The sequence below is a fragment of the Callospermophilus lateralis genome, chromosome 11, assembly GCF_048772815.1.
Source record: "Callospermophilus lateralis isolate mCalLat2 chromosome 11, mCalLat2.hap1, whole genome shotgun sequence".
NCBI lineage: Eukaryota > Metazoa > Chordata > Mammalia > Rodentia > Sciuridae > Callospermophilus > Callospermophilus lateralis.
The window spans coordinates 26,392,603-26,405,493 of record NC_135315.1 but is presented as its reverse complement, the minus strand read 5'-3'; the positions used below and the strand labels follow the sequence as shown (position 1 = coordinate 26,405,493).

General features: G+C 33.4%; 1 protein-coding gene across 4 annotated transcripts in view; it reads left to right on the top strand.

Annotated features, from left to right (window-relative positions):
- Window positions 1-12,891, top strand: part of Spag9 (sperm associated antigen 9) — a 130,443-nt gene that overhangs the window by 76,721 nt on the left and 40,831 nt on the right. For all 4 annotated transcript variants that reach the window (XM_076871020.1, XM_076871019.1, XM_076871018.1 and 1 more), the window contains 4 exons: window positions 1,809-1,930; window positions 8,758-8,815; window positions 10,287-10,439; window positions 10,911-10,962. In XM_076871020.1, the coding sequence (XP_076727135.1) occupies window positions 1,809-1,930; window positions 8,758-8,815; window positions 10,287-10,439; window positions 10,911-10,962 (385 nt within the window). The remainder of the gene's footprint in view (window positions 1-1,808; window positions 1,931-8,757; window positions 8,816-10,286; window positions 10,440-10,910; window positions 10,963-12,891) is intronic.

The following is a 12,891-nucleotide window of genomic DNA, read 5'->3' as shown; positions in this document are numbered from 1 at the left end:
TACTTGTGTAAAAACATTGATTCTCTGGTTTCTTATCTATAACATTTAAACTTGACTTCCAAGGGTTGGGGTTGATTGCTTACCCAGTATGCATGAGCCCTGGGTTTGACCCCAAGCACTGCCCAAACTGTGCTGAGAAGGGTGGTTCCTTTGTTCTGGTGGATTACAGGTCAGTCTGGTATTGTTTCTTGTGCAGTCTTACATCCTGTCCTTCTGTTTGACATTCTCCATTGGATGCTCATCTCTGTAGTTGCTGGTATCCTACATCTTTCATGAGTTCTGGCAACACATTGTCCTCCTCTTTAAACCCCCTGACAGCTTAGGTTTCAGCTTTCTATAGTTTGTTACATCAGTTTATACTGTTTGCTCATCTGTTTTCTATCTTACAGAAACTTATTCACGTTTCATCTTCTCTAATCCTTTTTTTACACACACTCCCCCGTTTCCTTTCTCATTTTGGGTGGTATATACCTTTCTACTTTCTTAACTGTCATCTTAGTCAGGTTTCTGAATTATTGGGTGCAAATGACTGTGTTTAGTTCACCATGATTAAATGGAAATCCTGTACTGAGTGTTTCTGTCAGTGTAGCATTGAGGTAAAAACAAACTTTCCCATTCCCCTCCATACTCCTACAAAAAAATGGCTTATAATGTATATACTATTTTGCAGCTTAGTTTGTTTTTTTTTAAAAAAAATCTTTGTATAATGGTTTTTCTTATTTTACAAGTTCTATTTTAATGTTTTTAATCATAGGGTTGAATATTTTGACTTTATATGTATATCCATAACTTATTTCATTGGTACCCTATTAATAATCACAGGTTGTTTCAACTTTTTGCAACTATAAAAATAGTACTCTGACTTTGTTTTTGATACTGGGGATTGAACCCATGGGGGCTTTACCTCTAAACTACTTTCCAGCCTCCCCCGACCCCTGTTTTAAATTTTTATTAGTTATTGATGGACCTTTATTTATTTGTTTTTATGTGGTGCTGAGAATCGAACCCAGGACTAGGCAAGCACTCCACCACTGAGCTACAACCTCAGCCTCTCCCCAGCCCCTTTTATTTTTTATTTTGAGTTAGGGTCTTACTCAGTTGCCAAGGCTGACTTTGAACTTGTGATCCTCCTTTCTCCCATGACTGGGATTATAAGTGTGTACCATTGCACCTGACTTACTCTGATCATGTTTTTCATACATAATTGCTTGTGACAGGACTTTTGTAAGACTCTTTTTGGGCATAGTGTTCTTGGGTCAATTTTAATACTGTCATATTGTCCTTAAAAGAAAAATTTAAATGCCATGCTAATTTATACCAGACAACATAAAACATGGTAGATAACATCATGAATTCTAAAACCAGACTACCTGAATTTGAATTTTTTTTTTGTTTTTCCACTCATTTACTCAGTGACCTTGGCAAATTCCTTAATCTTTTTAGTCTTTATATTCTAAAATTGGTGTGATAGCAACACTTGCTTTGTGGAGTAATTATGAGCCTGAAATAGATAATCTGTATGGGACACTTAGACCAACCAGTACCTGATACAGAGCAGCATAGCTTTCATTTTGCTGATGTCCTGGGATCTCACAACAAAACATGCTATAGTTTTCTTTACCAATTATCTCTGAATAGTTTTGTGGGAATTTCTTAGGAAACCTTTGAGAAGTCTTTTATAAGTTACATTTACCATGAAATATAATTATAGGTAAGGTATTCCTATGTTGCTTTGCTCATTGTATTAAAAATATACTACCAAAGTTTTTGTAATTAGTTGATTTGGTTTTGTTGTTTTTGTTGCATAGCACTCCCACCAAAGGCATAGAGAACAAAGCTTTTGATCGAAATACAGAATCTCTCTTTGAAGAACTGTCCTCAGCTGGCTCAGGCCTAATTGGAGATGTGGATGAAGGAGCAGATTTACTAGGTATGGCAGCTCATCTGAAGAAGTATCATGCTTTAAAAATACATTTATTTAATGATTTGATTGAAAATTTTCCCAAGTGCTTGTTGGTACAGAATTATTGCTCTTTTAGGAAATGACTGATATATTCTTTGAGATCATAAAAGATATAAATGAAAGCATTTTCTTATGGATCTGCTTATAATTGAATTCATTTAAATTTGTTTTGAATTCATATAACAATTTATTGAATTCTTCCTGTATTCTGAGAACAAATATTAACATATGAGGAACACAGTCATAACAGTGATATGTATGTGTGCATAAATGTATGTTTGGACAGTTTTCTGACTTAAATAAATCTCACTGCTGACCTTAATAAAATATGCAATCATTACACTTGATTTTTTTGAACTTAATAGTGTTTTACCTATGGAAAATGTAATAATTTTAGAGTTTGTGTTGAATGGGGCATGTAGTTCGGATGCCCTGGATTTAATCCTCAGTTATCCTCTCCTCCCCCACAAAAATATTTGTGTTGAACATGTAGTTTGAAAAGAATAACACATTTGGACTGAGTGCAGTGGTGTATACCTATAATCCCAGTGGGTTCAGGAGGCTGAGGCAGGAGGATTGCAAATTCAAAGCCTGCCTTAGCAACTTAGCAAGGCCCTAAGCAACTGAGTAAGACCTGCCTCAAATAAAAAATATTCTTTGAGATCATAAAAGATATAAATGAAAGTATTTTCATTTCTGAACTGGCCTAGGGACGTGGGCCAATGGTTAAGCACCTGGGTTCGATCCCTAGTACAAAAAGTAAAGAAAAAGAAAAAACAAGGAAAAAATACCAAACAAACATACTTGGCCTTTTCACTTTTCTGGCCCTTAGTTTCTTTATGTATAAATGAAAAGGGTTCCAGCAAACTGTGGTTTATGAGTCAAATCCATCTGACCTTTATGTGTCAGTGAAGTTTGATTGGAACACAGTCCTTCCTGCCATTTGTTACTTATTCTTGATAATTGCTTTTGCCCAACAGGATTAAATATTTTGCAGCAAAGATTATGTAGCCCACAAGCCTAAAATACTTGCCATCTGCTGCTTTATAGGAAGAGTTTACCAATTCCTATTCTAGGTGATCTCTGAAAGTTCCTTTGAATAATAATTACATGATTCTGACTCATGTAAATTAGCATTGTTGTACCTTTTTTATCCTCTAAGACTTTTTAGAAATTGAAAACTACATAGAATTAAAAATCTGTGACCTTGAAATAGATATAGGGCTACAAAAAATATTGTGTATGTTAGTGTAATCTATAGATTATATTGTTTTCAAAAGGTGTTATTTGTCAATTCTTGTGAATATAGTATGAAGTGATATTGTTTGCATTAATTATTGTTTAATTTATTTGTTGCTGGTTACATCATTGACATAGTGAAGTATTCAATAAAAACCCTCAAGTTCTATCTAAACAATCATCTAGTAGAAAGTATATAAATTTAACTATTCCTAGTTCAATATCAACATACTCTCATCATTGAAAGTCTAAGTAAAACATTGGAAGAAAAATTGTATGAATTTTATTTCTCAAGGAAGGTTGGAAAGATTAATTTTTAGAGAATATGCCATCTTTACATTTAAATTTATACCTTAGTTTTCAATTGTACTTTAAAAATTCCTTTTAAGATTTGATTGAGGGCCTGGGGTTGTGGCTCAGTGGTAGAGCTTATATGTGTAAGGCACTGGGTTCGATCCTCAGCACCACATAAAGTAAATAAAGAAATAAAGGTATTGTGTTATGTACAACTAAAGAAGAAAAAAAAAGATTTGATTGAGCCAGGAATGGTGGCACATGCCTGTGATCCCAGTGAATCAGGAGGCTGAGGCTGGAGGATAGAGAGTTCAAAGCCAGCTTCAGTAATTTAGTGAGACCCTGTCTCAAAATAAAACATTAAAAGGGCTAGAGATGTGGCTCAGTGGTAAAGCACCCCTGGGTTAAATCCCCAGCACCTAAATAAATAAATAAAGGACTGGGGATGTAGCTCAGTGGTTTAATGCCCCTGGGCTCAATCCTAGTATCACAAGGAAAACAAACAAGATTTGATTGATAAATTACTCCCTGGCAAATTTGAGGTATGAATGCCAAGAATGTTAGGTTGAAGAACTAAAAGATTTTAAAATTTATATTTATATTTACTAGTACAATAAAATTCACTGTTTTTTGTGTTCAACTTTTTGAGATTTGACAGGTGCTTAGTGTTGTGTAACTACCACACTGTTTGTAAACACCACAGAATCAATATACTTCCCCTCTCCAAATCCTTCATATTGCTTCTCTTTATTATTAATCAGCATGAAAAATTTTTGGAAATAATTTGTATACTCTGTTGCCTCATAACTCAATAGTGAGTAATAAAAGAGACTGGTGGCACCAAACTTTCTTTCTCTGCAAGAATTAACTTTGGGCTGGGATTATAGCTCAGTGGCAGAGCACTTGCCTAACATGTATGAGGCACTGGGTTTGATCCTGAGCACCACATAAAAAAAAAAAAAAAAAAAAAAAAAAAAAAAACCTAAACAAATAAAGGCATGTTGTTCATCTACAACTATAAAATTTTTTTAAGAATCAATTTTAATTAATTCAGTAACTGTAGTGATGGGAATTGACATAAGACCCTGTGCATACTCAGCAAGTACTCTACACTGATTACATCCCTAGCTGTCCCTATAAAAAATAAAACAATACAGTACTTTGAAACACTTGTGGTCTTTTAATTATGTCAAGTATTTGGTGAAAGTCATAAAATTAAGCATAATAAATTGATTAAAAACAAAATCTTGATTCTTTTGGTTTCCTTTCCATGATGAAGATAAGAAAGAAAATGTAAACTGCTATCTTTTGCATTTGCAGATATTAGGATATTTCACATTAGAATATTTTAATATATTAAGTTCAGTGCCTGTGTCCAAAATGGTAAATGAAATTTCTAAGGAATATGTTTGTTCCTTGGCTTCTCTTGTGTGTGCAATTCAGTGATAACAGCTTAAGTAATACTCACTAAATGGGAAATAGTTTAGCTAATAAAATTGTTCTCCAAGGCCTTTAATTAACCTTGGGTTGTTGAATCCACTGTCCATTTCATTTTTAAAAAATTAGTTGTAGATGGACACAACACCATTTATCTATCTATTTATTTATTGTGTTAGGGATCAAACCCAATGTCTCACACGTGCTAGACAAGCACTTTACCACTGAGCCACAACCCCAGCCCTCTTTATTTTCATTTTTTAAGTTCCTATATTATTATAAAACGGTTTTCTCCCAGGACTTAGTTCTTTAATCGTTATACAGTTGTCCTTTTCTCCACTTTGTCACTCATGACTACATCCCTAGAACTTGTTCATAAGTCAACTCTTGAGATTTTTCTTAATTATCTTACATATTTTCAACTTCTCTATCACTATTAACTTCTTCCCATTATCATTTAAACATATTTAGGTCTTTTCTATTTAAAAATAAGAATATTTCCCTCTTTTGACCCTGAAACTCATTGTCTGTCAGCTATCACTCATTTTCTTCTCATTTCTAGTTACACTTGTTATGCTACAATATGTGCTATGTGCAAAGCACTGTATCTATGATAGTGAGAAAAACTTCAAAACTTCTTGTGGTCTTTAACCAGCAGGACTTCGCAGTTTTACTTGCTCCTCATTCTATTGCTGTCTGCATTCTCACCAACCTTGCCTTCAATAGCCTTCTTGGTTGTGATTCCTTCTCAGTTATTTCACATGATTTCTCAAAAGTAGTTGTCTATAAAACTATCCTTGTTGGGTTTCTGTAATATCAGACTTGTCTTCTTTCTTTTCTGCCTCTGGCTTTTCCTTTTTGGTTATCTTACCAGGATATGCTTTCTCTGCTCAACTTTCAGATATCAGCTTTCCTGTCCTAGGCCTGCTTCTTTCTTTGGGAAATTATATTTGCTGTCATTGTTTCTTAATTTTTGTGACTAATGTAAGTTTTTATCTCCATCCCATCTTTTTTCCTAGTGTCACAGACTGTGATTTCCAAACTGCCTACCTATTGTTCCTGTGATGATTTACAGGACTCTGTATTTGACATGCCTCAAGCTTAACTTTGTTGCTTGTCTCCTATTCTTGCACCAGTATGTACTGTCGTGGTGAATGAACAGCCTCACCATCTCTTCTCTTGCAGCCAGTCCCCAGTCTTGTTTGTTTTCTCCTAAATATGTTCAGTGTGGACAGAACAACTGCGTTACTGCATTTTTAGCACATAAGCACAGCAACTAAATGAACAATATTGTGAATAGTTCTAATGGTTTTGTTTCATCTCTAAATCTGCTTCTTCACTTTTGGGGATTAAAAATCCCTTACGGGAGAATTTTTTAAGAGAGCAATGTACCTTTGGAAAAGTGTGTACAATAAGATATAATGGGGCATACTTTCTCAAGGGTTTACTAGATAACTCTGAAGCCTATCTGTGGACCTAACTTGAGCATCAGTGCTAATATTCAAATGAGACTTCTGTAATTTAAAAACTGTCAAGAGTTCCCCACCCCCTTGTTTTTAGTAGTCAGTTTCAAATATGTTAGACTTAAGTTTATACTTAGTTTAAGTCTTGAATAGAGATGAGACCTCTTCAAGTAGTATTTTTCCTATAATTATAATGAGTTAGTTTTTATTGATATATTTTGAAGTGAAAAAATTTGAATATTCCTCCTTAACATATTTTAAATTTATGCATTGAATTTTTTTTTTCTCCTTAGTGCCAGGGATTGATCCCAGGGCCTCATACATGCTAGGCAAGCATTCTACCACTGAGCCACATTCCCAGCTCTGTGCACTAGATTTTAAAAATCTCTTCAACTCTTCAATGTTTAAGTTTAAACTTTAGAAGCTAGATTTTAGGAAAAGGTTCTCATGGGCATATATTTCTTTTTTTTTCTATTTATAATATTTATTTATACTTTGTCTTTAATATTTTCCCTATATTGTTCAATTTCTTGTTACTTCTCTCTCATTTTAAAATAAATGAGTTTACTTCTTGCTTTCAGAAAATAATCTAATTGAGATTCTCATTCATTTTACTCTTGGGCTGCTTACCCAGGGGAATATTCTGGTGTGTATACTTTTAAATTATTTCATATTACTGCTTTATAAGCTAGGTGTTCTTGCCTGCTGTTCTCATTTAATGCTTTCTCATCATTTTTTTTCTGCTCAACTTGTTTTTTTTTTTTGCCCTGCATATATTTTCAGCTTTTATGCTTATATATTGTTTGTGATATATAGTAAACAAGTAAACATATTTATTATATGAACTTTTTCAGCTAGTTCAAACTCAGTTTCTTCTGTCTCTGTGTCTTTATCGAAAGGTTAACATTTGTGTTTAAAGCAAACAATTTGGCAGAAGTTATTTTGGGACTGGGATTTAGAAAGTTTTTTAGTTTTCCTTTTTTTTTTTTTTTTTTTCAGTTTATAAAAAATATATGGCTGCCAGGTTAAATACGTTGCTACTTCTGGTAAAGACAAAATATAAGTCCATGGGATTTTTAGCATGCCTAGGTTTGTTTTGTTTGTTGGGATGAGTAAAGTGATGGATTTGGGATTTGGGTGTTCTTGTTTTGTAATATTCTTTAATATGTTATTTTATTTCTTCATTTTCTTATGAGAAGCAAATTAAGTAGCTTTATTCTCCTTAAAGTCTGCTTTGGATATGGCATTAAATGTTCTACATGCCTGTTTTATAGTACCAATTAAAATATTAAGTATATTTCTATAAAATAACAATTGTATTATTATTTCATAGGTGGTATTTTATAGGAAACCTTGTATTATTGACTTAGGGCTTCTTCTTCTTCTTCTTTTTTAAAATCTGTGTTGGGGATTGAACCCAAGACTTCACACATGCTAGGCAAGCACTCTGCCACTGAGTTACATCCAAACCCAAATTGTGGGTTTTTCAATCTAATTATATTGAATTTTATTGTGAGAGAGAATTGGTAAAGCATTTTTTTTAAGTGTACAGAAAGCATCCTTATGAATGAAGGAAATCATCTTTATTTTTTGTTGTTTACACATCATTGTGCATTAAATCATAACACTGATTCCAGATGTTTTTCATGTCATGCATAGAACTTTATAGATTAATAATCTGTTTTCATGCTGTTTCTTACATAAAACATTTCTTGTTCTTTGTTTTTGCTTTACATGGAATGCATGGGCTTTAAGACCATAATTTCTTTGGTAAGGTTTCATCTGCCTTGGGGTTCTGTCTCTTTTTGACCTTGTTTCTGTCTATTCTGTATTAATAAAACCAAATTTTTAGGCAGAAGCCTAATATCAGCTGTGATTTAGAAACAATTTCTGATCTACATTAATGCCATTCTTTTTTCTCTCTAAATAATGCTACTTGTTAGAATATTTGGCAAAAGATTTTGATGTTTTTGAAATATTATCTATGAGAAATAAAATATAGACTAACAGATTTAAAGAAGACCAGCAAGAGTTGAGTGCATTAGCATAAACCTGTAACTCCAGCTAATTGAGAGATTAACACAGGAAGATTGCTTGAGTCCAGGAATTTTAAACTGTCTTAGACACCATAGCAAGGCCCTGTCTCAAAAAAAACAAGAACAGAAAAATTGGACAACAAGATGTTTAGCTTTATTTTGTGATAATTATTTATAATTTTTAAATTTATACAAGCATATATATCAAATGAAACTAGATGCACAATAAGATTTCTTAGAGGATAGATAAAATTTATGACTATAGCTTATATATAATTTGTTACACAATTATTTTCAAGGTCTTTTATCATTTGTCTTTTGATAGGAATGGGTCGTGAAGTTGAGAATCTTATACTAGAAAATACACAACTGTTGGAAACCAAGTAAGTATGAAATTTTAACAAGGAATAAGAGAATAAATTTTCTTTTTGTCCAAGTCAGTGACACTTCATCAGTTTAACACAGCACTAATTCTGTCTTTTCTCCCTCTGTGAAAATATGTAATAGGACCTTTGCAGAACATAAATTTTTGTTTTCTTTCCACTTTATAAGTATCCATGCCTTTCTCTTAATCTTCTTGATGTGTCCAGTACTTGTTTTTGTTTTTTGAATTTATTTTTTGCTCTCTTCTCTAAGATTTGTGTATGTTCTTATCTCTATTTCTGCACAAATGATTTGATACATGCCCAGCCCATTTTTATGGAACTTTCCACCAAGGTTGAATATTCTCTAGTACAATTTATGGAGTCTTAGACCCTCAAGCAATGTGAAATTTGATTTAATGGAGCGAATCATTTGTCATGTGGATAAAAAGTAGACTGGGTCCCCTCATCAATTTGCTATGTCAGATCACTGTGGAACATGTATAGATAGTCACCCAAAATACAACTATCAGAAGGTCCTATGTCCACTATACCTAAAAAAAAAACTACCTCTTGAACTTTTTTCTTAAATTTCTCTCTAATTCAGAGTGTTTTAACTTCACCGAGTTATTCAACTTTATTGATTGGGCAATCTCTCTTCAGAACTCACAAACAATAGAAGCTAGGTGTAGTGGCACACACTTGTAATCCAGTGATTCGGATGGCTGAGGCAGGAGAATTTCGAGTTCAAGGCCAGCTTCAGCAATTTAGCAAGACTCCCATCTCAAAAAAAAAAAAAAAAAAAAAAAAAAAAAAATGCATAGAGGATGTGCTCAGTGGTAAGTGTCCTGGGTTCAATACCCAGTGTGAGTGTGAAATGCCCCCAGCCCTTATCTCTGCAGTGAGCAGGCCTTCCATTTACCAGCTTGTCATCCAGATATTATCATTTTTGTTTGTGTCTTGATGTGAAAAGTATTAAAAAAGAAAAAAGAAGAATTTACTAATAATAGTAGTTGCCTTAACATTAATCTGCTTTCTTTTTTTGGTACTTACAGTTGAACCCAGGAGCACTTAACCACTGAACTACATCCCCACTTTTTTTCTGTTTTGAGACAGAGTCTCATTAAGTTGCTGAGGGCCCCACTAAGTTGTTGAGGCTGGCTTTAAACATGCAATCCTTCTGCCTCAACCTCCCAAATCACTGAGATTACAGGCATGTGCCACCACACTGGGAGTAATCTTGGTTAATTCTGATTTTTTTATTGGTCTGTCTTGTTTTATCCATTCTTCCTTTAAATAAGTGGGAAGAATAGTAAACACTTGAATGTTTTTTATTCTTTTGCTTTTGTTTACAAACAGCATCAGGCAGAATGTCCAAAAGTCTTCAGTTATTTAGCTTTATGATTGTACAGTTACTTTGGGGTACAAAGGAATAATCTGAAAGACAAAAGAGTATTCATGTAATCTTGCACTTGAAATATGTGTTTCTTAGAAATGCTTTGAATGTAGTAAAGAATGATCTGATAGCAAAAGTGGATGAACTCACCTGTGAGAAAGACGTGCTGCAAGGGGAATTAGAGGCTGTGAAACAAGCCAAACTGAAGCTAGAAGAAAAGAACAAAGAATTGGAAGAGGAGCTCAGAAAGTAAGTTTTGGCTGTACTGCTCTAAACCAAACTGTCTTTGCCAGGATGCCACAAAAGGTGAGCTCGAGACCTTTAACTCTCTCAAGTCAGGAAGGGCCAAGAGCTCCCTGAAGAGTATGAAATGCTCCCAGCCCTTATCTCTGCAGTGAGCAGGCCTTCCATTTACCAGCTTGTCATCCAGATATTATCATTTTTGTTTGTGTTTTGATGTGAAAAGTATTAAAACTATTCAAGTATCTGTGCTAATAAGGAAATTAAAATTCATTTTTTTCTTTACCCAGTTTTTTATTTTTGGTTTTATTTTTTAAGGAATGCTATGATAATATCTTTCTGAATTGAAGGTAACAAAATGCTCTTTTGGAACAAGAAAAATAATACTTTAGTGGTAGTTAAAATTCTTCACCTACACTTTCAGTATTTTGAAAAGATGAACTCAGTTTAAATAACATGTTTTGTTTATTTTTCCACTAGAGCTCGTGCAGAAGCTGAAGATGCAAGGCAGAAAGCAAAAGATGATGATGATGTAGGTTTATAATTTTGGGATTTTTATCTTACCATGTTTTGATATTTTTGGAAAATCTTGCTAATTAAGATTTGGATATATAGCATTGTAAATCTTTTAAATAATTAGAAGACATGTTTATGGGTAATGAAAAGGATAGCTCATGCTTCCCCAGAGTGTTCAAGTGCTAAGCTTTCTAGCTACATGCTGTGTTTTCATGTTTTTTCTGTCTCTGTGCTCTGATCTGTGGTTTGCCTATTCAAGTTCAAAGACCAGCTGGAACATTTTGGGTTTTGTTGTTTATTATTTATTTTGTTTCATATTTTAACTTAGAAATATGAAAGCCTGGTCTAGGTGGGCATGGGTTCAGTTTCTGGCACTGCAAAAATAAAAGTTTTAGAGAAATATGAAAACAATAAAATTATTTAATAGTGTTTAACATAAAAAGATGAAATCTAGAATTTTAAGTACTAAGCATTTAGCCCATATTGCTATCTATATACATGAATACAAAAGAATAAATTATGAGCTTCAAGTACTAAAATTTACCCCATATTGCTGTCTGTATACATCAGTACAAAAGAATAAAGTATGAATTTCATGCCAGTGTTGTCATGCTGGTAATTCTTTTAGTAGCTTTATTATCATTCTTATAACAGGTGCTTCACACTAAAGATCAGACTTGAGATATATTGGAGTCCTGAAGAGAATTATCATTTGATTCCCCTTTTAGTTTCTTCTGTGTTTGTATATTTATTTACTTAATTTTATTTTTTATACAAGTGGAGCACAACTTTTCATTTCTCTGGTTGTACATGATGTAGAGTCACACCATTCATGCAATTCTACCCATACATAGGGGTAATAATTTCCATCTCATTCTACCATCTTACCCCCCTCTTTTGTGTTTTAATATATTAATTAATACAGACAGAAAACATGTAACATGTAAGTTATGAATAAGTTAACTTTATGAACCTACCACCCAGTTTAAGAACTAGGCCACTACCAAACATTGAACTACTCTGGGCTCCTCTACTCCAAAGGAAACCTTGATCCTGTATTTATCATTTATTCAACTTTAAAAAACAATAATTGTATCATACCATGTGTGTATGTGTATGTATGTCCCTTTTCAAAGTATGGTTTTCATTATTTTTGTGTTTCATATGTATTTAGTCTTTTTTTTAAGTTATTTTTAAATATATTTATTTTTTAGTTATAGGTGGACAGGATATCTTTATTTTATTTTTATGTGGTGCTGAGGTTTGAACTCAGGGCTTCACGTGTGCTAGGCGAGCACTCTACCACTGAGCCACACCCCAGCCCCTGTATTTAGTCTTAAAGACTTGCTTCTTTTACTCAATAGCATATTTTTGAGATTTAACCTGTATTGTAGAATAGTGTTGTTGTTCATAATATCCTATTACATAAATATTCTACAATTTATCTGTCTTCCTGTTAATGAATATTTAGGTTAGTCTTGGTGTTTTACTACCATAAGTAATGCTGCTGTCAAGAACATTTTAGTGCAAGTCTCAGCGTATAGGAATTTTTCCAGGTTATTTACCTAATAATGGGATTACTTGCTATATTGCAAAATTCAAGTCCTTTGTTATTTGTCATTAACTTTTATTTAAAGCTGGGGCCAGGTTCTGTGACAGGAGATCAAAGGAGGATGACTGCTGAGGGTTAAGCTCAGCTTTTCTCTTAATGTCTCAAGCTTTGATCCAAATATTCATACTCATTTAAGCAAAACAAAATATCTACAATTAAACCTACCTTTTCCCCCACAAGAGCATTGAAAAAGCAGCAGCAGATGGAAGTTAACTTGGTCATGCCCTTTTTGGAACCTAACCCTACACATCCTCCATATTCACATCTTTGTTCTAAGAATGAGTCTAGTTAATGCAGTAGTCTCTATTTTGTTGTATCTCTACTCGTATTTTA